The sequence below is a fragment of the Equus caballus genome, chromosome 26 (genome assembly GCF_041296265.1).
Source record: "Equus caballus isolate H_3958 breed thoroughbred chromosome 26, TB-T2T, whole genome shotgun sequence".
Taxonomy (NCBI): domain Eukaryota; kingdom Metazoa; phylum Chordata; class Mammalia; order Perissodactyla; family Equidae; genus Equus; species Equus caballus.
Genome location: NC_091709.1, coordinates 42,856,259 through 42,883,843, shown reverse-complemented (window position 1 = coordinate 42,883,843; position 27,585 = coordinate 42,856,259). Strand labels below are relative to the sequence as shown.

The following is a 27,585-nucleotide window of genomic DNA, read 5'->3' as shown; positions in this document are numbered from 1 at the left end:
TTAGGCTTGACCTGTTTTGGGTTTTTCTTGGCATATTTACTGGAAGTGATCCATCCATTTGTCATTCATTCATTCATGCAAAGAGCATTAACCAAGCAGCCCTGATATATGTAGGCATACTCTGGGAAATGAATAGGACAGAGCTTCCTGCCTCACCAGCTCTACCATTCAGCTCCTTTCTGCATCACAGGCACTCTCCAGAATCCAGTTTTGTGGATTTTAATGGGTATTTTTCTACCAAACCTTTTCTGTTCTAAGTTGAGTTTCTAGCCTTCCTGGTCCATCAGATCTCTGGATGCCGTCTTCGCAATAAACAGGAGGTGCTCCATCCCTTGCCAAGTGTTTGTCACTCGGGAATCACTGGCTGGAGCCTGAGATCTGTTGAGTCCTCCCATGTTCTGTAGCTCACTAGCCCGTTAATCTCACACAGTCTCACAATGGCTCTAAAGGTGGGTGATGCTGTCAACCCAGTCTCAGAGACCAGGGAAATGGGCACAGCCAGTGAGTAATGAAACTGCATCAAACTCAGGCAACTGAACTCTGCAGCCCCCACTCTCAACCTCCATGTTGCCATTAAGTTGAGCTGATGCTTCCTAAGGGAAATCTAGAGGCTGAATAGACTCATGTTTATATTAAATAAGAAGAGCTTACACCTGGGACTGAATCATTTTTGTTGAGACTTTGAAAAAACTGCACACTGTATCACTCAAGATGGTATTAGACATAATACTGGGAGAAAATGTCTGATGTGGGTGAGGAGTGTCCACTGTATGAGCCCTTGGTAAATATTTGTTCATTAAATAATAGGAACATTCAGGCCCACCAGTTTCATCCTCCCTATGAGACAACTGGTAAATTCATCATCTAAAGCTGAGGCCTCAGCATCTGCAAGATATGAAAACCGATAGCAGGGAATGAAAGCAGATTAATACCACGATCACAAAACACATGACATGTTTTATAACCCTATTATCCACAAAATCCTCTCTTATCTCAAATTCAAGATAATTAAAATAATTTGATTCAATGGGCAGAAGCTTAATTCAGGTTCAGACCCAGAGTTGAAAGGCCAAGAGTTATTTATATCACTTACTCCCTAATTCATTGACTGTTTAGAAAGCACAATGCCTTATCACTAAGTTTTATTTATATTAGCATGTTGAGGAACCAGATTAAATACTTTCCATGCAGGGGCAGTAAATCTCAACGTGTATTTGGTTGGTAGATTAGCTAGTAAGATCTACCAAGGAAGCTACGGGGTGGAATCCAGGTAAAATTTTTGTTTTCGTTTCTATCGCAGGAGCAATCCTACAGAAGAGTTCAGTTCAGGTACAAAACAGCTCCAAAAACCTGGTTATTAAAAAAAGGTGTCAACTACCCCAGTATTCTACCTACTGAGACAATTTCGCCGCTAGGATGCTTGCTTAGAGCAGAAAAGAATTGCAGGCTGTGGTTCAAGGAAAGTGATATCATGACCTATATTTCCAACATTATCAGGCCACGGCTAAAACTGTCCTCATCTAGAAAAAAGGGATAATGAACAAAATTAAGTTAAAAGGAGTTCTGACTTTGAGTAGAGGCTGACGTGTGCACCTTGACCATGGAGCTTTCCAAATAGGGTGATCGCAGCGAGAGAAGGGGCTATGGGCGTAGAGGGCTCTGCCTCACCAGTGGTGGGTGAGCTCGACAGGAGGAAATGCGGGTGACGGTTTGAGGGGAGTTGAGGAAATTGTGCCCTCTAAGTAGGACCATCCAACTGACCCCATCCCCCTACAAGCATCCATGCCAGGAATAGACTGATCCACAGCTGTAGTTGCAAGAAACTTAAAGAAGAATAAAAATGAGAACCCTCAAAATTTATGTAAGGGACTGGGTAATTTTCTGGAAAAGATTTATTAGCATTTAAATAACAAGCTCCATTTATTTGAGCTCCACTTATCAAGTCAATAGTGCCTGGAAGACATTTAGCCTCCTACCCATGAGAATGTTTGTCTATCCTTTGAGGACCTCTCACCCAGCGTTTCAGTGGAGACACACAATTATCATTCATACCTTGCTGTCCAGAGAGCTTGTTGCTCCAGCGTAACTCATTTACATTCTAATCAAGGCAACAAAAAATCTTCCAATAAAGTCTTCCGTGAAATTTTGCAAGTAAGGGATGAAATGTGTCTTAAAATCAATGCCCCGGAGAAGATGCACCAAGATGGAGCATTTTGATGACCCAAGAAATCTTAAAATATGTTGATTTGGCTGCCGTCTTAATGCTTCTCTCTGGCATTGTAGAATGATGGATTAGGTTCAAAGTCCAGTAACCAGAAACTGCAAAGAGGAGAATCCTCCATTTGAAAAGAAAGTCATTTCACCACTTTCAAGTGTCTGCCTCCCATGACTTAATGTGGAATTATGAATGAGCCAGTGTCATGCAGACACCATACTAGAACACTGAGATGTCCAGGTTGAGGACACGTGTGGTCCAGTGATGGACAATCTCTGAACTGAAAGGCAGAGGCTCCATTTTCATCACTTAACAGCTGTGTCCCTTCTCCTCGCTGAGCTTCCTTTGCCTCATCCATAAAGTGACACTGGGCTGTATGTATCAATCCAGGGAACAGTGTGTACCGGGGATTATAGCAGGCTGTATGGGTGGATGCAAAGATGCACAGCCTCGACCCTACTCTGGAGGGTTCATGAGAAAACATAAATAAGTCAGTGTAATAATGGCACAGGTTGGCCCTCTTGGTTTTGTTTTTCTGAAGCTGCTCCATTAGTGCTGAGCAGTGGAGAGAGACTGCTGGGTTTGGTAGTGGCCAGACCATTTTGAAATAGAACTGCATAAAATCCCTCTTTGAGAAGCAAAGAATTCACAGATCCAGACACTCAGGAAACCTTTGCTCTCCACGTTGGGTAATCCAAGTCTTTGTCAAAGTTCAGACAAATCCATTGACGAGATATGCTACCATATGCGAACATCTAAGACAGAGTTACAAGAAAAAGCTATCGTCCCTCTGCTCTAGGAACTTGTAATTTAGTTGATGCATAAAATAGTCATGCTCAAGGCCATGAGTAAATAAAGACAATAAAACAGGAGACATGGGTTAGTTTCCTAGCACAGCTGTAGCGGCATGCCACCAACTGGGTGGCTTCAAAGAACAGAAATTCATTGTTTCACAGTTCTGGAGGCTAGAAGTCCAAAATCAAGGTGTCAACAGGGCTATGCTCCCTCTGAAACCCCTTGGGGAGGGTCCTTCCTCACCTCTTCCTAACTTCCGGTGGTTGCTGACAATCTTGACATGCCTTGGCTTGTAGCTACCGTGCTTCAGCCCTGCCTCCATCGTCCCGTGGCCTTCTGCCCCCCTGTGCTTGTCTCCTTTTCTTATAATGACACAAGTCATGCTAGAATAAGGGCCCACCTTACTCCAGTCTGGCTTCATCTTAACTAAGTACATCTGCAATGACCCTATTTCCGAATAAGATCACGTTCGGAGGGCCTGGGGGTTGGAACACGGATATATCTTTTGTGGGGACAGGATTCAACCCATATCCTCACCTCAAGGTAGGAGAACTGTAGAAAGGAAACCACGATAGAGTGTATTTGGCCAAGGTTCCTCCTTTTACAGAGGATGATGATTTTCAGAAAGTTTAAACGATATCCATCAGGTCATGAAACTATTAAGGGCCAAGAGCAACACTCTAACCCATAACTCCTGAGTCCAAATCTCAAGTCCTTTCCCCCACAGGACTTTTTGAAATGCTTAAGTATCGCATGAATGTCTCAGGCCATAAGAGAAAGGAAATGAGTACTCTGGACGGGGCAATCAGGGAGGGCTTCCTGGAGGCATGATCCCTGCAGGGTGGGTCATAGGGCTGGGTTGGGAGAGCTGCACTCAGCGTCTTGATCATGACTCACCATACTCCTAGAGACAGAGACAGACGTTATTCTTGGCTCTTCACAGATCCCACCACCAGGAGGAATGCAAAGGCTGGGCCCACAGCGAGAAACCGGTACGCCAGCCAATGGACCCTCAACAGACCCCACCCCACCATTTCAGCACACACCCTCACCACAGACTGGAGGCTGCCAACGCCCAGGGCTGCGGGGTCAATGGACAAGGAGAGTGACAGTTACAGCGTCAGCCCCTCACAAGACACAGGTAGGGGCCTGCACATCTCCTCCTCCACCCCCAGGATGAGTGTAGCCCACACCCTGGGCTTCATGGGCCCCGACTCATTCTCTTTCAAGGTCACTTTCAAACTGTTAGGCTGCTTTTCTAACAGGTACCAATACTGCGGTAAGCATTGATGACATCCAGGGCCCAAGGAATTCTGCAAAAGAGCCAAAGGCATCTATTTTGCACATATCCTGAATTGCAGACTCATGCTGCTGTCTCCTTTTATTCCTACCCCCACCGAGAGAAACATAGACATTTTTAAATCTTCACCCACATGATTGCAATAATTCCTGATCATACTCTGAGGGCGTCTGACCCACTAGCATCTCCAGGATTAAGACGCATGACAAGGTCGTGGCACCCTCTACGGGGAACCTCGGCTGATCCATCTGACAATTAAACAGGGGCTGATTATAAAGTAAGTCATCTAGCCTATGGCATCAGCCAGCAAGCTTTCACTTCTGAGAGAGACAGAGCCTAAGAATAGCACTGGGTTGCCCACCCCCCCCCATCTTAAATTTTGAAAAGAAATTATATCTAAACCTAATAGCTGTAGGAAATTTTAATACTCATTTTCTTTTGTTCTGGAAGATACACTTAAAAATAGTGTTCCAAAGGTGGAGTGTCACCCTGTACATTTATTTTTATGGCTATTTCTCTTAGAAGAATCTCAGCTTTGCACAGAGGTGACTTCAGAACTTTTTAGTGGGCTTAAAATGCAGATTCCTTGGACCAAGGTGCACCTTTTTTTGTCCTGGGGGTTTTCAAGTCCCGGTAAAGGGAGGTACACACAAAGGATGAGTCTAGGCATTGGGAACACTTCTGCCCCTTGGCCAATTTCCTTGCAAAGTCACGTCTTCATTTCGAACCATCATCACAGCTTCTGAGGCCAGAGGAGCTGAACTGCAGAGCTCCAATCATTCATGCCAATTACAGAGTCTACAGTACAGATCGATTTGCAAGTCAGAGCAGGGAAGGGGGAAACACCGCAGCACGTTTATACTGCATTCCCAATTATTTTCACTAAAAGCAGAATTTTTTAAAGGGGATGCATTACTGATTAGTGGAAATGTCCCAGGCTGGGGGCATCTAACTACAGTGATTCAGTTGAAACAAAGTTCCCTGAGCCCACTTTGCTGAGGTTTGTGAAGCTGACCTCACAGCAACAAAGGCAGCAACAAAGGCAGTCCTCCGGCAAAGACCCAGGACTCCTGTGGGCTGTCCAGTGATCTGGGAGAAATAGCCACCAGCCAGAGAGGGCCATCCAGTCAGTGCAAACTCACGGTGATAATTCACCTGTCTTGTTTTCTCTTTCACACGGCGTAGATCGAGCGCGAAGCAGCATGGTCTCCACAGAAAGTGCCTCCTCCACTTACGAAGAACTGGCCAGGGCCTATGAGCATGCCAAGATGGAAGAACAATTGAGGCACGCCAAGTTCACCATCACAGAGTGCTTCATATCGGACACATCATCTGAACAGTTGACGGCAGGGACAAATGAGTACACAGACAGTCTGACCTCCAGCACCCCTTCAGAATCGGGGATCTGCAGATTCACTGCATCTCCCCCCAAACCTCAGGATGGAGGACGCGTGATGAACATGGCGGTTCCAAAGGCACATCGGCCAGGTGAGAGAGGACCCACGTGGACCGTTGTCGAGGAAAGCTCGTCTTCCTCGTTCACACTCGTCTACGATGAAAGCCCTTCTTGGTGTTTAGACTGGCTGTTCTGTATATTGATTGCTGCATAATGAGCCACTCCAAAGTTTATTGCCTTAAAACAACAGCAATCATGTCTTTTGTTTATGAATCCGAAATCTAGTCAAGGCTTGGTGGGGAAAGCTCATCTCTGTTCCAGCAATGTCAGCTGGAGGGGCTCAGTTAAGGCTGGAGGACTCTCTTCGAAAATGTTCGCTCACCTGGTGAGTTGGTGCTGGCCGTGTCCTCCCTATAGAGGTTTCTTCACAAGGTGACTTGGGCTTCCTCATGTCATGGTGGCTCCATTCTAAGAGCCAGTGTCCCAAGAGACAGACAGTGGAAATTGCCAGTTTCTTAAGGTTGGGTCTAGAAAATTACATATCACTTCTGCCATATCTATTGTTCAAGCAGTGGCAGAGTCCAAGGAGCTCAGATTCAAGAGAAGGAAACCCCGCCCCCAACCCCCCACCACCACTTGATGAGAGGAGTATCAAAATTATAGGGCTTATATTTTAAAACTGCTATGCTGAGGGCTTTCAAAAGGAGAGGGATCTCACCAATGAGCCAATGCTTGGAACTTGACTTCACTGAGTTACCCAAAGTGAGACTAACTGGCTATTGCTAGGTCAGCTGGTAGGTTGGTCTTTGCCTGAACATGTGAGAATGGTCTGGGTTCGTGTGTGGGTGCTGTCAACTCTGCAGGGCCTGGCAGATCATGTAAGTGAGTGAAGAGGCCAGGGTGTGGGGTAAAACGGAGTGATGCGGGCATGGGCAACTTAAGAATTCACCAACTGTCTAGAGGGAAAAGGCTCTAACAAGCTCCTGCCAACGGGTCCCAAGTGGAAATGGGGGCCTAGTATGAGGGAGTTCCTCAAGAAAAGCCAGAAATCTTGACTGTATGGAGAGTCACAGTTTTTTTAAGTGTTGGCTCTGATATTTGCAAATCGTTGTAGCGGACAAATAAAACGCATTTTTAGACTGAATTCAAATCACGGCAGCTAGTTGTAGTTCTCATCTGAAAAACCGCTTTTCCTTTTTCATCCTCAAATAGCTGCCTGTAGACTTTCCTTCACGGACTGGCTTATCTGTTCTTACGGGATCCAGTTTTATTTCTCTTTTTCCCATTTTCTGAACCACTATGCTAGTTCTATTTCAAACACTTATCTTCATTTTAAAATTATTGCAATTCCCTTGGGTTTTATGGCATAAGGCCCAGCTGAAATGAGCCTTATAAATGCATAAAAATATATAAAATAAGAAGTGCCTATCCAGCAACTAATCTTCCAGACTGAGTCAAGATTCATGCCAGCATACAATAAAGAATGATGGCTTCATTTATTTTCACTCTGTCTACGTCCTCCGGGAGAAGACAAACGGTTATTTGTGGGTGTTTTTATTTCAAGTATTTTTTGTTGTTGGCATCTATTTGCAAGGCAAATGCAGGAAAATGTAAGATAAATGCTGTGACTTTTTGTGGATGAGGAAGATAGGAGAGGAGAAAATGAACCTGTGGGCGTATTGTTTAGCGTTGATTGGCTTTAGTTGCCCCATCTGTAAAATGGGCGTAACTCTGGTGCCAACACATGGGGTTTGTGTAAGACGTATGGAGGTAAAGCAGAGGTTAGCAGAGAACGTGTCATCGACATTCATTGTTTCTGTTGTTGCCTTGTGATGCTGTCGTTAGAATTCCCACGGTGACTCCAATGGCAGTCTCCAGATGTCCTGTTGGCTGCGGTCTTCCTTCCCTCTTTTGTTCATTTTCCTGAAGTGGCCACTGACATCCTGGGGAGCATCCACCTCATTTATGTATCACCCAGGGAAGTACTTCATGCTTCCATCTAACATCCACAACCACAATCCCCCTAGCGTAGAAGGAGCTTCTGGATTAAATGATGGTCCTATTTGGGCAGACTTTGAACTAATTAAAGATTTGTGTCTTTTTGATGGCTTCTTGTTCATACTGTTGGATTAATATTGAAAAAAAGTTAAAACTTTTTTCATGACATTGTTGCCTGGATCCATCAGAGCAGTTGAAATATCGTAACTAAGTTGCTGTTGTTTCAATGTGCTATTGAGAATGAAATGATTGTATAACTTTAGATATGAAGACGTTTTTAAATTAATGGGAGTTCTAAAGTCCACAAACTTTGTTTTGTCCACTCTGGATGACTGTGTTATTATTGAACGTCTGATATGCTTTTAGGAAAATGTTTCATCCTTCTGGAAGCCTTTCTGTTGCTCCTTTACAATGCAACTAAATTCAACATTGGGCACAGAACCCGAGGTTGCAGTTTCTTCTCCTGCTGACTAGAGACTGTGTCAGAATTAGCAGTTCCCTGCGCTGTGTACCTGTGTTCCCTCATGGTTCTAGATGGTATCAGTCAGTGTGTGTCTCTGGGGAGTCTTTCAAACCTCTGAGTAGCTTTCTCCTCGCCATCAGTTCCTCTTCTTTTTTGATGATCTTTTTTTTTTTTTTTTTCATTTATAATCCCAAGCTTTTCAACTCTCTACAAACCTGGATCAAGTTGAATGAACTTGGCCAGATCATGGCTGCAGAAACATAGGAAACATGTCTGTTGCCTTCGTATTTCTCTCCTAGTGTCTAGCAGATATCTGGCAGAACAGTGAGCGTTCAAGAAATACATTTAAATGACTTAATGATATTGAATATATACTCCTAACACTGTCTCACATATTGTAGGTGCTTAATAAATGTTATTGAATGAACGACTACATCATGGTTGTGATAATGACAAGACTAGCCAATTGGTTAAAATATTGCAATTATTAGAAATTATTAGTAAAACACAAGAGGACATTTAAGTCCACTCCATCTTCCAGCTTAACTTTAAACAAAGTGATTTATTTCCTATTCTTGCTCTAAACAAGTCAAAAGAAAATCTCTTCTACAGATAAGGAGGAGATCCCCAAGAAATGTGGAAGGCTCATACAAGAGGCAAACATCAGAGTCTAGCTTTCGATTTTTAATAATACCTGAATTTTGAATTTTCTGCATTGTGGGACTTGTATATTTCAAATAAAATGCCCAGTGTGTAATTGTTTTATTATGTTCCATAAGGGATGGCTATTTCTATCTTTTAAAACAAAAACAAACAAAACTCTCTGTTCCTCTGAGAAATAGCTGGAAAGTTCAACAGCTTCTCTTCCTCTCAGTCAGGGTAGCGTCAGTACTTTGGTTATAATACCTGTTCTTGGTTTCGGGTAGCATCTTGAGCCAGTTTCTGACATTCTTGGATTACTGCTTCTTTATTCATGATGTTTATCCGATGCAATCAAGAGATGCTACTGCATGAAGCTACTTAAATCTATTTAAAGCTTCAAATGTGCAGCGTCATGCAGCTGACCCCACTAGCAGCAGGGGAAGCGTTGGCCCCTTCAGATCTCTGCCCTTACCCTCTGGGGCCGCAGCCTTAAATGAACACACATCAGCCTGTGTCGTGATGAACACCGTTGTGGTTTTCCAGCTGGAAATGACCACTGCCTGCCGCCAACTTGTTGGTTCTCTGAATAACCAGTTATACGAAGCAGTTTTCGAGTTTTCATTTTTTGATCCATTCCTCCCATTCTTCATGCTCTCCTGGGTGTGTATTTAACCAAAAAGCTTGGAGAGTGAGAGGCAGGGCCCTTATCTGAAGGACAAGCCCACCTCTGCTCAAATCGTGCCCTCCTCCACTAAGGCTGGCCCTCTTGGTCTCTGTGTCATTTAGGTGCTGTTTTCCCCTCCGAAGGCTACATGGCTCTCATGTTGGCTCTTAAATCAAAATTAGACGCCAGAAATCTTCTCTGCCAAATAACCTCCTCTCCAGCCTCGCTCTTCCTGCATCATCTGAGAACTTGAGCTCTGCTCCTGGGTGGTCAACTGGCGCAGACTCCCGCCTCATGACCCAGGGCGTCACACTTCATTCCTCTCAGGGAGGGGTTCCCTCCTGCCCTTTCTCCTTTGGGTTGGGATGCTGGGGCCCCGTGCCTTGGGTTTGCATTCCTCCTCTTTTTCACATCATTCAAATTTAATTTAGAAATTTCTGTCATGAATGTTATTCCAAGAACTAGGGAAAGGGTCTCCTTTCAAGTACAAGTATCTTTGATGCCTACACATGCACGTGTGTGTGCACAGGCATGCACACACATGCAAATACATGCAGACACACAGGAATGCACCTGTACACACACACATGCATGCATACACACACAGGCATGCACCTGCACATGCACACATGCACACTGTTGGTGTTGCTCTGGCCTTCACCCTTCCAGAGATGGGCCTGCTCCTTCCCTCCCAGCCTCTCTGCTTCCATTTCTTCCTTCAGTGTGTGTTTTTTGAGTGCCTACTCAATAACTGGCCCTGCTTTAGGAGCTGGGGATACAGCAGTAGAGAATATCCACAAAGACCCCACCTTGAAGGAGCTCACATCCCTGGGGGCAGACAGACACTAATCAAGTAAACAAATCACATAGTTTCAGATCATGAGCAGTGCTGGGAAGAGAAGTAAGTAGGAGAAGGAGATAGTCTGGCAGGGGCGTTTTATGGAGAGGATGGTCAGGGAAGGAAGGCCTCTTGGAGACAATGAGACCTGAGTTGAAATCTAAATGATGGATGAGGCAGAGGAAGTCCAGCAGAGATCCTCAGGGGACAGTGATCCAGGCAGAGGGAAGAGCAAAGATAAAGGCAGGAGACAGGAATGACCTTGGCATTCACTGCCCACAGCAGGAGTTTCCTCTGAGCTGCCAAACTTACAAACTTTCAGACAGTCCCATAGAATTTCAAGTTAGAAGGACCCTGGGGCCTTTATCAACACCTCCGTACATTGCTATTCAGGCTTGTTCTGGGTAGATCTAAATATTCAGAAGTGCTCATTCTGGCTCCCTGCTAGAAAACCCAAATCTCTCTGATGTACATTTGCATTTTTGTCTTCTTAAAGACTCTCTTGTAATTTTAGTCTGGTGTCCCTTGGACACATAAAGTGATGGTAGGACTTGTTCTGAAGGTTCCCAAGCTTGGAACTCTAAGTCTGCTTGTCTTTTGCACCCACCTCCTCCCACTCTTGCCACTGGTTATAGATGCCCAAGCCCCCTTTCTGAGTGTTATTACTGATTTATTGTAGCTGCTTCTGTTGTGTGCATCCTCTGCCTCCTGGACTTGGATTCTCTTGTTCAAATTGCTTTTGCTCTGACTTCTGAGCCCCTTAGACAGCTCACTGTTTGGCTTGATAGGCTTATTTGGGTTCAGGTCTAGTTGTTGGGGAGCCCACGGGAGGTAGAAGTTGAGGAGGAGGGCTGTGCCTGATAGACCTGCGATGGAGAGGCAAGAGGGCCACCTGTGTCCTACTGAGTGACCAGAAGGAAGCTTCTAGATTCCAGTGCTGCACATGACAAGCAAAAAGGCTCTCCACAGTGACTGAAATTTCACTGCGTTTCCAAAAAGGGTCTGTCAGGACACAAATATATTGCACCCATTTATTCAACCCATATTTATTGAACAGCTTCTCTGTAAAAAGATACTGCATGAGGTATTATCCTAAGACACGAAAATGTCAATGTATTAAATCAACACTTCCCACAGTCTCCTTAGTTTATCAGAACAGCATGTAGTGTCATAGACAGCAGGTACTGAAGACACAAGACAGATAAATGAGGAGATCCAAGAAACAAGGTGAAATCCAGCTTAGGAAGGCAGGCACCACCCCCTCCCACGCCCACAACCACACTCACGCACACAGACTACACACAGCCCAGTGAGATGTCATGATGAGCCAGGTCCAAGCTGAGGGTCCTGGGAATATAGAAAAACTAAGAAGAAGACAGCAAGAGCATAGTCTGTCAGTGTGGTTCTGTGTGGATACAACTGGCACCAAGTTCTAATGCATCCTATACCCAAAGTGGAGAAGCAACAAGCCATAAATTCTAGTTACATAGTCAACCCCCTCGTGTTGATATCGCTTGTGTGGCTTCCCATGGCTCTCAGGATAAAGACCTAGGAGGCTGTGAGAGGTCAGCCCCGTCTTCCTCACCAGTCATGACCTCCCCTCTCTGGGCTCCAACTCTCTGGCCTCCTAAACCCCACAAACAAATATTTCCTCTGCCTGGAATCCTCTCATTTCCAGTTTAGCTCAGTCCTTCTGTGGGATGACTCAAGATGCACAGGGTTGTTGAGATGGGTCTGCCAGCTTCATGGCTGAGCAGATACAAGCCCCCAATGGGAGCTCCTCCTCGGTGGTCCCCAGTGTGTGGGTCCCTGTGGGTCTCACGTGGGAGCTGGAGCTGTCTTTGAACCTCACAGACCCTTCCTCACTGAGTGCTCCAAAATCCTGCTAATGAGTTCTGGGTTTGCCTAAATGCTGGGGGACATTTTCCAATCCTGCTTTTCTTCAGAACTACTTTATTTCAGAAGAATCATGAACAGCAACAAACTCTAAGCCCCACTTTATACTTCAGTGTAGTTTTCAAAGTCCACCGGGGAGTGGGGGATCACAGTATCCATGAGCTCTTAAAAATGTATGAAGCCTCCGGAGTACAAGCCAAGAATGGTAATAGGATCCGTGTGCACGGACCTCTGCTATCAAGCGCACATTATTTATTTAGAGTTTTTCCTGGTTGCCGTTTGGGAGTGAAGATTCATTTTCCAGGAGAGGTTCGTTTACAAGTTTTCATTACCATACTGCAACATTAATGTTAAACTAAAAAGTGTTAGATCTCGTCTGCCTCCAGTGTGGGCGGGCTGCACGCTCCCCTTTGTAACTTGCTCTTTGATGCCATAGTATCATTGGAAGGCTGATCTGTGTGGTTTTTACTGAAATTGCTAGAACTCCAGGTAAGCATCCTTCACGTCTTATTTTTGCGCCAACATCCAGCTCCATCCAAGCACAGATAGCGAACCTCATTAGAAACTGATGAAAGTTCCTTTTCATGTGGCCCCGGAGGAGACTTAAGCCCCTAGGGACTCTGATTCACTTTCATCCTGTACGAATTTGTTGTGAAAGCATGTGTGTTTTCCCAGTTGCCGACTAGTAAAGTCGTACACAGGAAGGGGAGGAAGGCTATTGCATGTGCCTTGGAATTTTAGGTTCCCAGATATGCATTCATTGGCCCCTTACTTATCCCTAAATTCCTGAGACAGACGCGCTTAACCAGTCTTCGCAGGTGAGATAGTTCAGAGCATAAGAAAGAATCTTTTAGACTTAAAGGTGCCCTTGGAAATTATTGTGCCCCCTTCACTTGACTAAAGACAAGGGGTCACCAAAGTATGTAGAGAAAGAGGCAGGATTTCAACACAAAGCTCAGAACTCCTTGACTCATGCTCTTCCCATTGTTCTAAGCTCCCACCTCATCAGGTCAAGTCAGAGAAAGACCTTCTGACCACTGTTCTGTCCAGCCCATCCCTGACTTTCTCCCATGAAGAACTGAAGCTGTAACTCCTTGTGTGCTAGGGAGGCTGGGGAGGAGGATTCCTTATTATGGTTGAATTGAGTGTTTTTTCAAGTACAATTAAAGTAATAGAAGGATCCACTTGGAATCATGACCTTTGGCTATCTAAACTAAGATGTCTCAACAGTAGCACAATAAACACTTGAGACAAGATCATTCTTTGCGGTGGGGGCTGTCCTGTGTGTTGTAGGATGTTGAGCAGCATCCCTGGCCTCTGTCTGATAGAAGCTAGTAGCAACCAGCACCCCCCCCCAATTGTGTTATCCAAAAAAGTTTTCAGATGTTGCCACATGCCCCCTGGGTGGGGGGAATCAACCTCAGTGAGGACCACTGATCTAAATGTTAGACCTTTCTCTTCTAGTGTGTGCGTGGCAAATGACAGAAACCGTAGTCTAAGAATAGATTCGTGGAATGCACATCCATTATAGATTTTCTGAATCGATTCATTCTTGTTCTGTTTCAGTATTGATTTTGCTATCCTTCTTCCAAAGCGAAAATGCATTCAAACTCTATGTGTGAGTCTGAATATATTGAGAAAGTTCAGGAAGTTTTGCTTTCCTGATAGGAAGGGGGAGTCTCCTGATTTTCTGCTAAGACAAGGCAGGTTTAAGTCAGGACCTTTCACACAGGAGGACTTGAAGGCCCCCTTGGTGGAGGATGGCAAGCTTTGAGCACGTATCTGCTGAGGGGTGTGGGACCGCCAGGGGGGCTCTGTGCTGGTTCAGGGCACCAGCAAGCAAAAAGGTTAGGGACAGAGGGAGAAATCGATGCTGACTTATTTAGTGTGAACTCTCAGAGATATTAGTGGCACCAAGGGTCCCCAGAGGGCAGTGACAGGAGGATGAGAAATGGAGCATTATGTTAAAGAATAAGGTGCAACATTGAAACAAAGCTAAATCACCCTTCATCCCTCAAGGCGTGAGTCACAGCAGCGCCCGGGCTCCCGTGGTGGGGGTGAGGGGGGCAGCTTGTGGTGTGGGGGTCCACGGGTTGATGAGGCAAAGTGGGATAAATGCTCTGGTAATGTAGAGGCCCCATGGGGGTGTGGGCTGTCAATGCCAGGCAAGGGGACAGGCCATCCTGCTGTCCATGATCCACACCTATTCTCGTATGTCTGCCTCAGTGTTCTCGCCCTCCCCACTCCTCTTTGCTTCAGTCCATGTGATGTCTTCACTTGTTCCCTCTCCATCTGCTTTTCTCTATTTGTGGCTCTTTGTCGCTCATTTCATCTCTCCCTGGTTCTATGCCTCCATGTTGCTTCCCTCTGAGTGTGTGTGTGTGTCTATCTTTCTGATCTCCCTTCTTTCTCCCACTCTTTCTCTCTGTTTCTGTCTCTCCCCCATCCAGTTGCTCTCTCTCTCTCCTTCATCTCCATCCCCCCCCTTCCTTTCCATCTCTCTCTCTCTTTCCCTCCCTCTCTATTTTCTGACTCTCTCCCCATCTCTCTGTCCGTATCTCTCTCTCTGTCTCTCTGTCTCTCTCTCTCTCAGCCCTCCTCCCTCCCACTTACCCCTGCCATACTCCATCCATCTCAGCCCAATCTGACCGCAGTCTGGTCCGGCACCTTGATCCCTAAATTTGGTTTCTCAGAGCTCTTTCTTCCCACAGTTGTCAGCCATCTTCAGCCCTTGCCCGCACTGCACATCTCTGACGCGAGGGCCATCAGCCTCGGGAGCAGGGCACAGTGGGTGACTGTTTATGACGTGCAAGTGCACAATTGAAAACCACAAAAATTTGTGGGCGGATGGGCCCCCAAAGGCCCAGACAGGACTCTTTTAGCCCACTGTCACCCTGTGTATTCATGCTGGGTTTGGGAAGGTAGCTAACTAGGTGTAGCTAACCAGGAAGGTGCTAGAAGTGTGGGCAGTTAGGTAAGCAGTGCAAAAGGAAGACATGGAAGGGAGCATCGTCCCCAGGTCCTTTCCCTCCAGCTTTCAGAATGTGAGCCAGGGTCCTCCTGTCAACCACTGTCCTTTTCTCCTACATCCCTCATCCTTCCCTGTTAGGGTGCTGCTTGTCCCCCCAATTTTCCTCCCATCTCTGTCTTTCTGTCACACACGCACATAGGCACACACACAGACACATACACATCACGCTTTCCCTGATGTCTAGGCCCTGCTTGTTGTGCTGCACTCACCTGTCTCCCCCTCCTGCACTCTCTGTTTTACTCCTTCTCCATGCCTTTTACTTCATGGGTGGAAGTTTCCGCACAAGAGAAACAAAACAAGAAAGAGAGAGAGAAAGAAAGTGGAAAGGAAAGCTGGAGGGAAGCAGAGAGGAGAAGTTAGATAACAGAGGATGTAAGTCCTTGCCGGAATACACCGCAGTGCCACTGTGACTGGTTTTCCTGGAAACAGCACTAAGATGTGGCTTGGGCTCTGCCAGCATTTGGTGTTCTGTTCATGGCAATGGTAGGTTGATGCACAAGGATGCCCAGGGGCGTGTGCACCTGACAGAGTGACTCTGGAGCTCAAAGCAAAAAATATCTTTAAACTTCTGCTAGGTCCCTGCTGCTTTCAGATGCATGGAAGAACTCCCGAGGGTCCTGGCTGATTCCATCAGGGTGTGTGTCTCCATGGAGCACGGAGAGGGCTGTGTGGCCGGGCGGATCAGCACGGGAGAACTGGACGGGGAGGAAGCAAGAAGGCCCACTCTTGCGGAGAAAGATGCCTTCCAAGAGGCTTCTGCTCCATGTTGGGGGAGAATCCAGGAAAGCCGCTTCCAACATATCCCTGAGGGGGTCTCTGAGTGCCAGCTGGGCAGACGTCTGCTTCCTGGGAGCAGGGGAACTGGGAGAAGAGACTCTGGGTTGGCCTGTGGAGAGAAGGAAGGACGGATGACAGGATAGCCCAGCGAGGGGCTACTATGAGCCCAGAGCACGGGTGGGGACACCCTAAACCGCTACCATGTTGGCTGCTGTCATTGATCGTTCAAGAGAAATCTCCTCCTTTCCTTGGTTGATGAAAGCAGAGACTATTCTCTGGGCAGAGGTGTTCATGTGAAGCCCCCCCAGCCCATTTCAGCTGAGAAGAAAGAACGTCTGTGTTAGTGTCCTATGGCTGCTGTAACAAATTACCACAAGTTACGTGGCTCAAAACAACAAAAATTTATTCTCTCACAGTTCTGGAGGCCAGGAGTCTGAAATGAAGGTGTCGGCAGGGCTGTTCCCGCTCTGGGAACTCTGGGGAAGGGCCCTCCCTGCCTCTTCTGGCTTCTGGTGGCTCCTGGCTTTCCTTGTTTGTGGCTGCATCACTCCCATCTCTGCCTCCTTCTTCACACGGCTTTCTCTCCTCTTCTCTGTGTCTCAGATCTTCCTCACCTTTCTCTTATAAGGACACACGTCACTGAATTTAGGGCCCACCTGAAATCCAGATGATCTCATCTCGAGATCTTAATTACATCTGCAAGGACCCCTTCTCCAAATAAGGTCGCATTCACAGATTCTGAGGGTTAGGACAAGGACACATCTTTCTAGGGATTGCTGATCAACCCAGTAAAGACAGAAACTAAGGTATAAGGAAGATTCCCTGCGCATCTCCCTGGCAGGTCTCCAGCTCATAACTTCAGCCCCTCTGAGAAGGGAGACGTCCGTCAGTAAAATTTTCATATACATTATCTAATTAAATCCTCACCACAACCCTATGTGGTAGATTCCGCTGTTATTCCCAATTTATGAATGTGGAAACTGAGCCTGGATTTAAACCAGTCATATTAAATGCAGTCACTTGCCATCCAGACTTCAATCTTAACTGCCACCATTAGAATCATTGTTCCGTTTCTCCCATATGAAACAGGCAGAGGGAGGCAGGGAGGTTAAGAAAGGCAGGGGTGCCCATATCCAGATTGTCACCAAAATTTCCCATTTCACTTCTCTCTCTCTCTGGAGTGATAGGTGCACAGGTTGAGTTGGTATCTGTAGGCATCTGAAGAACATAAAAGATGGACAGACGATTCGAGAATCCAGCTTCCCAGCTGGTACTTGGACTAAAATGTGGGGGGGCCATTTTAGTAGACATAAAGTACCTTTGATAAACAAAGCTCACCATCAGTTGCTCTGGTGCGTTCTTCTATATACGGGCATGAATTATTAAGAGAGCTCATTTGCAGCATTCACACAGCTGAAAGGGCTACTCCGGGTGCTAATTGGGAAACACACACTGTCAAAAGAGCTAATTAGAGCATCCTACAACTTAATCAAGCTTTGCCTGAAAAACTGGATCACTCGGAGACACTGGATATTCAGAGATACTTGGCAGACCCGCCATAAGCAAACACAAGAAGCCCTTGTGCATCAAGCTGCGGTGCTGAGCTGTTTCCATTATTAAGGATTTCCGGTTCTCGCCAGTCTTTTTCAGCTACCCTAACCCTCTTGATCGCTAAATCTGAAATGGGAGGCCCTGCGGGCAGGGGGCAGATATCATGGGCTTTGTCTTTTGATTTCGAACACATTTGGTCCATCCAATCTAGGACTGAGCATCCTGCAATCCAGCTGGGACCAAAAGGCTACTGCTTTTTAAGGATTTAATAAGCCCCCCTCATTCAGCGGGGAGTTGCCGGGATGGAGACTCATTCCCCAGTTTGTTACAACACGTTACAGATATGGCAAGTGTTCACGATTTGGTTGGGTCTCAGGAACAGCATGAGGCATTCTTGACCTACATTTTTAGATAACCCTGGAGACAAATGTCTTCCACATTTGCTCAAGTAGTTGAACAAAATGATAAAAAATAGTTTCAGTCATGTAAAGAAATAAAGGAGCAAATTAACATAATTTGCTTTTGGACTCAGGAATAAACACAGATAATCACTTTTAGGAAATTGGATATATAAAAATCCACAAATTTCAAAATGGGTAGAATAGGACATGTTGCTTCACGTGCAAAATGTTCTTCACACTGCAAAACAATTTTCAACTTTATTTTTTTATTACAGCTTTTAATGTTTTCATGATATTTGTTTGCAAATAATTAACTCCCCATAGAGAATGTGGAAGAATACATCTACTATCATAAATGAAGATAAATAATTTCAATATCATCATAAAAGGCATCAGGGACATAAGATTTCGTTTTTAAAAAGTAAATACTTTCGTTTTTCAGGAGTGAAGCTAATACGCATGGCAAGGTACACCTGCACCTTCACTATTAGGGTCTCTAATGGTGGACCCCATGGCAAGGTACACCTGCACCTTCACTATTAGGGTCTCTAATGGTGGACCTCATGCTATTGTTTTTTCTAAGCCAAAGTCCAAATACGTCAAGTTACCAAAACCTTGTTCACAAGAATGTCAAATTATGTAATTTCTTTCTCTAAGAGTGCTATGGCTGATTTGTTGTTAAGGCATTTATTATTGGGCTTTCCTTTGATCCAGCTCACTGTATAAAGCCAACATTGAATCAGAGTAGCTTTAATTTCAGTGAGCCAAATCCAAAATGTCTCTGGGGCCATTTTAGTGAAATACATGCTACAGCTCCTAATGAAATCATATAATGACTCACCATGGCTTCGTGGGATAAAGACATCCTGAGAAAGCCGAGGGGAAACACTAAGTGGACTCTTGCATCATAAATATCGAGTGACATGACAACATAATTCAAAGACACGATAATCAACTTGGTAAATTTCCCAAAAATAAGGTCATTGTCTCTCTTATCCTGGGGAAAAGTATCTCAAGAAAAGTAATAGCATTTTCAAAATTCTTATGTTCGTTTAAATTGTATAAAATGCATTTTTTGATGCCTGTTCTTGGTTTTATTTCTAGCTCTCTTATACCATTGGGCGGTCCTTTCCTCTTGTTTAATTGGTTTTCCCTTGCAGTGAGTGAACTTAAATTTTTGAAGGTTTGGGCCTTTAAGTCACTGTGTAAACACACAGAGCTCCCATTACTTTGTGAGCAGGTCAGAGCTAGGGGCAGCCCCGCTTCGTACAAGTGGTTCCTCCATCCCCCGCTCTGCACTCAGAGCCCAGAACCTCCACGGGGCTGGCTGAGGAAGACGTGATTGACAATAAGGAAAGCAGGGAATATTTTGAAGCAAAAGAAAGGAGAATTGTCAGTTATTTTAAATTCAGAAAGTTAAGGGATGAGTTATGCCTTTGATCTATTATTAAGATAAAAATGCCAACTAGACATCTCCTCTTGAGTGTCCCCCAATCACATCAAACTCAGCATGTCTGAAACCAAACCCAGTATCTATTTCTACCAAAATATGACCTTTCTCCTAGGCGTCTCTTCCCAGTGAATGGTCTCACTCTCTCCCCAGTTTCCTAAGCTTGGAAGCTGGAAGGAGTCATCCCTGTCTCCTCTTTCCCCTTCACCAGTGCCACCAGTCATCAGTTCTGAAGCTGTCTTCCTTGACATATCTTCCAGTTTCGTTCCCTCTTACTTCCCATTGCTGCCTTCTGAGCTCAGGCCACCATCATGGCTCCCTCCCCTGCTCATCCTCCTAACTGGGCTCCTGGCTCCAGGTCTGCATACTCCTATCCTTTTTCTAACTAGAGCTGCCTACCTGGTGTGCCATGAAGGAGTTACAGGTGAACCAAGCTGGAGAGCCCCTCAGGCCCTAAGATGGCCAGGAAGAGCCCCCTGAGTTCATCCCAGCATGCTGCGCAAATACCCCTTGTCTGCATGTGTCTTGAAGTGAGAACGGTGGGAAGCACCAGGCTAGAGAACGAGCACTGCCTATTCCAAAACTGTGGAAGTTCAGCTCCAGGCTTCAGTCCAGCTCAACCTGGGGAATGTTGGGTGCAAAGTGTATCTAGTGCCTGGGTCCTCATTGTGCTCATGCATTGCAGGGGACCAAAGAGATGTATCGAAGACTTGAACCAGGATCATGAAGATGGGATCAGAAAGTAGTCAAGAGGTATTTTGCAAGTAGAATTAACCCAGAGAAGAAGGTGTCAGAGAGGGCTCAAGGTTTCAAGCATTAAGGTCTCGGAGGAGGAGGATGACATGAAACAAGATTAGGCACACAGGAGAAATGGGGGTTAGGCTGGGAGTCAGAGATGACTTTCATGAACTGAGTTTGTAAATCATGGCATTTAAAATTCAGGATGGACGTTCATGTGGAAATGTCTAGCAAAACATCTGAAATTCAAGTGTAGGGCTCAGGAAAGAGAGCAAAATGGAAAAGATAGATGTGGGAACTACTCATAAAGAGGTGATGCAGCAGCTGAGCTCTCTGAGAGGGAGCTGAGCACAGGCCACTGGGAAAATCTTGTATAGAGGAATAATGGAGGACAAGGATCCAGCAAAGGAGAGTGACAAGTGGCAACAGAGACTTAGGAAGGGATCTGGCAGAACAAAGTGCCATGGAAACTGAGAGTTCTAAGAACAGAAAGATCAACAGCATCAAATGTTGTAGACCATGCAAGTAGGATGAGGACCAAGAAGAAACCAAGGAATGTGGCAATAAGAGGTCATAGCTGACCTTGAAAGAACAATTTCAGGGGGCAGGCCTGGTGGTATAGTGATTAAGTTCATGCACTCCACTTTGGTGGCCTGGAGTTCGTGGGTTCAGATCCCAGGTTCAGACCTACGCACTGCTTATCAAGCCATGCTGCGACAGGTGTCCAACATATAAAGTAGAGGAAGATGGGCACAGATGTTAGTTCAAGGCCAATCTTTCTCAGCAAAAAGAGTAGGATTGGAGGCAGATGTTAGATGTTAGCTCAGGGCTAATCTTCATCAAAAAAAAACAAAAACAAAAGAAGAAACTATTTCAGTACTTAATGGTGACAGAAGCTGTGGCAGTTCAGATTTTCCAAGAAGAAGATGCTAAAATAGATTAGATATGCAAGGGATTTACTGGGGAAAGTCTTGCAAAGAATAGAGAGAGAGGGAGCAGGAGCAGGCAGGGAGAGTCCCCAGACCAAGATACAGATCTGACACCTGTGGGAGGAGAAAGGGAAGAAAGGACTGGACAGGAAGAACCTCAGACTGCCGCACACTGCTGAGGAGGCTGCAGCCAGGACGATGGGGAATCTCTGAGCCAAAGTTGCCTTTTAGAGAAATCCCACATTGGGTGGGAATGGCCATCAGGAGGATCCTGTCATGCTCAGGCAGTAGCTGGGAGCAGCCTGGAGGCCGGGTGGCCTCGGCATTCTGGAGGGTGCAGCTGGACCACCAGCCAATCTCTCTCCCGGCGGTAGGTTCTCTTGAAGGAGACCTGAAGGTGCATTTCCATAGCACCACAGAAACCAAAGTGAGTGGTCTCAAGAAGAAAGCAGAAATGCTAATATTGTGGTCCAAGCTGTTCTTGTTTTTGTACACAGCACTAACTGAAACAGAAGAGACACAACAGGTTTAGCAGGTAGGCAAAGCCTGGGAAGGAGGCCATATGCTCTGGGATTTTCACCAAGAGCAATTGTAGAAACCCAGACTCTAAGTGGCCAGCCAAGGTCACACAGTTTTGTGGAGTTCTTGAGACTAGGTTCAGCTCTTCCCTCCTCCTTCCTCAGCATCCCTGCCTCCCTCCTCAAACCTGGCACTCTGCTGGCACTTGCCATCACATCCGGGGCTCAGTCTATCACATTTTATACCTGATGTGCACTGCTGCCTTTGATGTCATTTTTCTTTCCGTTGTGGGGTTTTGGAGGACCTTGTCATCTCTTTTTCTCTGGTTAAAGTGTGACATTTAAGAGCCCAAGTTAACATGCTGTAGAGAAGCCAGCTCTTCCTGTGCCCAGGGGAGAGGTGTAAGACAATTCCACCTGCCTCTGTGTGAGTTCTGACCAGGGGTCTTGAAAAGCGTGCCCAGGAGCAGTGACGTGTCCATCTCCAAACCCTATGCATGCACGCAAAAGCCCTCAGCACCTGTTGACCGAATGAAGAAACCAGCTAACCCCTCTGTGTTTCTTTTCAGGTGACCTCATCCATTTGCCTCCATACCTTAGGATGGACTTTTTGTTAAACCGAAGCGGTCCAGGCACCAGCAGGGACCTGAGTTTAGGGCAAGCGTGCTTGGAACCTCAGAAAAGTCGGACCCTGAAGCGCCCCACGGTCCTCGAGCCAATCCCCATGGAGGCCTCCTCCTCCACGTCCTCCACGAGAGAGGGACAGCAGTGGCAGCAGGGGGCCGTGGCCACATTACCTCAGCGAGAGGGCGCAGAGCTGGGACAGGCAGCTAAGATGAGCAGCTCTCAAGAGTCCCTGCTTGACTCTCGGGGGCATTTGAAAGGAAACAACCCCTACGCGAAATCGTACACCCTGGTATAACAGACAGCATGACTGGACAGCCGTTGTAAATAGAATTTAAAAAATCCAATCAAAGCTACCTTTTTTTTACGGAATTCCGATATTTATAATTAAAGAAAATTGCCAAAATATATTAAAAAAAAAAAAAAGAGAAAATACTGAAACCACAGACAGTGCAAAGACTCTCCTGCTTTTTTTCTGTCTGAGTGTGAGCTCCATCTGCCTGGGCATCTGATTTTTTGGGAAAGAAGTCCAGTTTTATGATCTTCACAGGCTACTGCATTTTTACTGATTTTCTACAAAGTGCATGGGTGACTAATTCAACCTTCTGACTGGAAGTTCTATCACACAAGATTCAAGAAAGAAAACAGGAAAAAAAATTAACCCTCTTTGTGAATTTAAAAGGGACAATGATGTGAGGGCAGGGGAACTTTAGCCACATTCGCACACCTTTCTTTCCCATTAGAAACGGGGTCCCCAATCTGACCTTGTTCTGTTGTTCATTAGGACGAGTGCCATCAGTGAAGGGGGGGGGAATTGATCTGGTTTCCTTTTTTGTTTATTTTTTAATTTAACGAGACACTCTTTGCATTTTGTCTAAGCGAAATAAAAAAGAAAAGGTGGTCTGCCTTTATTTCGATGTCTGCTTCTCTTGCCTCCTACTGATTGCTGGGTCCTCCTTCCTATGGATGCTTGTGTTTGCAAATACCGGGGCTGAACCTAGAACCCAGCTGAATAAACCAGAGAGGATGCCAACACTCTGAACTTCTCGGGAACGGCTGGCAAGAGCACAGAAGGTGCAGCTGGTCTCAGCCATAACAAGGGGCTGGCCAGGTTTTCTAGGCTTCCCAAATGCTCACCTGGACCTCTGGCTAGATCAGGGGCCAGCAAAGCGTGGCCTTTAGGCCAAATTCAGCTCACTTCTGTTTTCATAAATAAAGTTTCATTGGAACACAGCCATGCGCCCCATTTGCATTTTGTCTATGGCTGTTTCATGCCACAACGGGACAGTTGAGTAGTTACAGCAGAGATGGTATGGTCAACAAAGCTGAAAATATTTACCATTGGCCCTTTACAGAAAAAGTTTGTAGACCTCTGCTGTAGAGTCCCACAGCTAGCCCCAGCTTACTGGAGAGAGGAAGAGAGGACCAGGAGAAGTCTGTGCATCCTGCTCTCCCAGATCTGTCCTGTCACCACTGGGACTGGTACCTAAATACCAATAGACCGTCCTCATGTATGTTGCCTCCAGGTCACTCCTCCATACTCAGAAGAAAACTAGTTGATAGTAAGTGATGTTCCTCTGAAATCTAAGTTTTTATTGTCATTCTTATTCCTCCAGTTTAAATTACTTACTTTGTGGCTCGTCCTAACAGACAACTTGCTCTTAAACAGTATGGTCTGCGTTCGTCATCCCATGAGCCTTCCATAGTGTGCTTTAGAAACAGCATGTAATCCTCCCATGGTACCCACATCCCATTCCAGACTCCCTTTCTCAAAAGAGAACGATATCCAGGTCTCCATGTCAGAGGTTTGGCATTGACCAGAAAACTTGATCAAATGCCCATGGGTGCTCGGTTCCCCAGGTAACAGACTGCACAAGTACCTTCTTTTCCCTTAATATTCTCTACAGGCTCCCCTTTAAGCCACCAGCATAGGCTGGTGACGATTATTACCACCTGGGAACACGTTCAGAAATTTCTTTCCTTTTCTCCCTCCTTCCCTCATTTATTCCCTTCCTTCCTTTCTTTCTCCTTCCTTCCTTTCTTCCCTCTTTTCCATCATTTCTTCCTTCCTTTTATTTTCTAGGTAGGCCCATTTGCCCACGTAGATGCAATGACACCAAGAGCCTGCAGAACAGGTCCAGAACCATCTCAGGACCGCCGGCTGGTGCTACCATTAGGTGACTCCATGGATGTGAGATGTGCATTTTTTCTTGCCATGGTTTCAGAATTTAATCCATGCTGATAACTTATTGTCTGCACCCTCACAGACTGTTTTTTTATGGAAAAGAAATAAAATGCTACTTTCCGGGAAAAAAAAATTAAAGCTCTCTCTTTCATCAGTCTAAAACCTATATTCCCCAAACTTAGAAATTTACCTTTTTTTAAATTTTTCTCTCAAGCTGTGCAAAAATAAAAAATTCTGTATCATGTCTGCCTCTGGAATGAATTACTTTCAATAATCTTGCCTTGAAAATGCGTATTAAAATGAGTTCAGCACACAAACACTGTGTCAAAGGTCCACCTCCGTACCTGTCAGATGGGGCCCGGTATTCCTGTCTACCCAGATGCTTAGATTAAAGGAACGCTGTGTATTGCTAAAACTGTTATAGAGAGTATCATAATTAATCTTCCTCCAGACCTCCGCCTGTCTCTAATCTGATTTTTAATGTCTTTGAGAGGTCATTTTATTAGCCTTAGTCTATAACCAGATTGTTGTATCTTAGAGTGGTGAAACTCAGACTCTGGAAAATAAACGTTGGGTCAATGGACTGGGTTTCCTCCGAGGCACCCATCTGGCCCCCAGTCTGAAAAATGCCCACCTTCCTGAAGTGAGCAAGATCTCTTAATACGTAGCCGGTAAGCCACACAGAACCCAATGCTCATACATCTACAGGAGCCCTGGTGCTTCCATTCAATTCACATTGAACTGCCTACCCACTTCCTTGTATCCATGTCTGCTATGATTACCCATAAAGAGAAGAGTGTGGAGAAGTGGAGGTGAGAAAAGATGGAAGAGTAGGATGGCATAAAGCTGGTCACAGGCTAGACTGGGTAAACTCTAATCCCATCCTATTTGTGTTCTTGCTATGGAGAATCTTGATAATGTCTTAAGACACAAAAAACACACTATTGCTTAAATTGCTCTTAAGCAGTAGACGACCACTCAGTTAAGGTCACTCTGACCTGGGCCCTTGAGTCCTCATATGCCAAAAGCTTCATGCCATTTTTAAGGAAATGACTGAAGCTTTCCAGAAAAGCTGTGAACTCGGTAAATCTATTTCCTGCAATGGCAGACAGTGTGGACGGCCTCCAGGGCCCAGAGCAGGAACAGAAATACAAGGACTGGTTCATTATAGTCCCCTACCCTGGAGAAGTTTAAAGGGAGCTAAGAGTATGAGCCTGTTCAAAAGCCTTCTTTAACTGCCTAACAAATGTGACCCAGAAAGAGGGCTACTTCATCAACTCTCTTAAAGTCTCTCGGGAAGACTAAGTGTCAACAATTTAATATCCAGGAGTCCTGAGCACCACGTTACTTTTCCAACCACTGACCCACAATGACCTGCCAAACAACAGAGTGAGGGGAATGAGTCTGGAGGGAAGGAAAGGTTTTCTGCAGCTCTTAGAAACCAAGCTGTTGCAATCCTTAACAAGGGCTCAAATCAAGGAGTCTTCAGGTCTGTGTGAAATAGTGTTTGTTTGCTCATGTATGTTTGTTTCTTTGGGAAGACGCATGATGGTAGAGCTCTTGGGTGGCCTAAGGAATTCCTGAGCCTGATGAGCCGGGGCTAGGACAGAGTTAGATGGTAACTAAGGACAGCACCCTGGCTGAGCATCTCGCCCCCAGCCAGCTGGAGCTTAAGACTGGATGGACTTCAGCGTGACCTGGGTCACTCAAGTGTCATTGAGCGAAGGAGTAGGGAATAAGCATTGAGAGACAATCCTCCATGGGTCCCTTGCATTTGTGTATGTCTTCTGAGCAGGGGCATTCATAGATTCTGTTCTGCGTTATCTTTGCATAACAAATAGCTGTGGAAGACAGAGATCTGTCTCCCTGCTGGGCAAAAGGCAAATGTGTTTGCTGCCAGGATAACAAAAATAGTATCTCCCTCTGAGGCAAAGTTTGGCAGGTTTGCCAGCAACCCCTTTTAAAGGTTTGGGGTTTCCATTAGACACAGGCATTCAAACCCTCACTCATTCCTGATGTTCTGGGAGAGGGGGGAGTCTCAGGCAGCCTCCCTCACCTCCTTCCATCCTCACTCCATTTCCTCTTCTCAATGAAACCCTCCCTGTGCACCCTATTTAATACCTCATTCTGCCCGCCTCTTGGCATTTCTGTTTCCTCATACCTTCTCCAGCTCTCTGCCCATACTCTTATCATCTTCTAAATTACTGTATCATTTACTTATTTATAATGGTTATTATTCATTATCTGTCTTCTCCCACTAGAATGTCAGCTCCACAAGGACAGAACTCTGTTTCATTCATCACATCCCCAGTTCCTAGAACAGCACCTGGCCCATGGTAGCATCCTATAAGTATTTGTTGAATCAGAAAAAAAATGCTTGGTTTCCTAAGCTCAAGATTCCTCCGCTGGGACACAAACCCACAGTGTGCACAGCATCCACCTGGCTGCTCTGCATCACTCCATGGGCCTCGGGGACCTAGGGAAACTGGTAGGAACATGGCACGCATGCTGACTCCTGTGCAGTGAGTAATATCGTGCTGAGTCTCTGAACTCAGGCTTCATGTCTTCGTGTCTTCAGGCTGCATCCATGGAAGTGTGGCAGGCCAACGTGTCAGCTTGCAAGTATGATAAAAATCCGAGACCCTCTATGGTTCTTGACAATAACAAACTAGACATGGGCAGCACTAGCTCCCTCCTCCACTCTCTCATGGGACTAGTTGCAGATTAGACTTCTGGGTGTGATGCACCCACTCACAAATTTTTTGCAATTTGATGGGAATGTTGTTGGTTTTTTCCTTTTCTCAATTTCTCACTTTCAGAAAGAAAGAGAAAAAATGGAAAAAGTAGCTTTGAACACATAGCAAGGAGTGCCTGCTTTCATCTCCCAAGACAAGCTTGGCAAAGCCAGAAAGCTCTTTGTGTCCCAGAAACTTCAAACCAACTGTAAGAAGAAAAGGCAATGTTTGTTATCTCTGGCATTGTGCCTGCCCAGAGAGGGTTGTGTTCTGCCACAAAAGCATAGCCTTCCCATGGAGAACAAAACAACTGGGACATACATTCACATGTGTGTCAGAGGGAAGGTGCTCAGAAGTGTCCTCGAGACAGCAGGGCCTGGGGCTGGAGCACCACCAAAGTGGTTACCATGTCCCCTAGAGATTGACAATGAGAGAGAAA

At 45.6% G+C, this 27,585-nt stretch overlaps 1 protein-coding gene across 5 annotated transcripts in view; it reads left to right on the top strand.

Moving 5' to 3' along the window:
- DSCAM (DS cell adhesion molecule) overlaps nt 1-23,143 on the top strand; it is a 690,516-nt gene extending 667,373 nt beyond the window's left edge. For 4 of the 5 annotated variants that reach the window (XM_023630201.2, XM_070252706.1, XM_070252705.1 and 1 more), the window contains 3 exons: nt 3,954-4,151; nt 5,496-5,798; nt 22,172-23,143. In XM_023630201.2, the coding sequence (XP_023485969.2) occupies nt 3,954-4,151; nt 5,496-5,798; nt 22,172-22,524 (854 nt within the window). In that variant the 3' untranslated portion in view covers nt 22,525-23,143. The remainder of the gene's footprint in view (nt 1-3,953; nt 4,152-5,495; nt 5,799-22,171) is intronic. The other variant, XR_011433076.1, reaches the window with a different exon arrangement.
- Nucleotides 23,144-27,585: the final 4,442 nt, after the last annotated feature.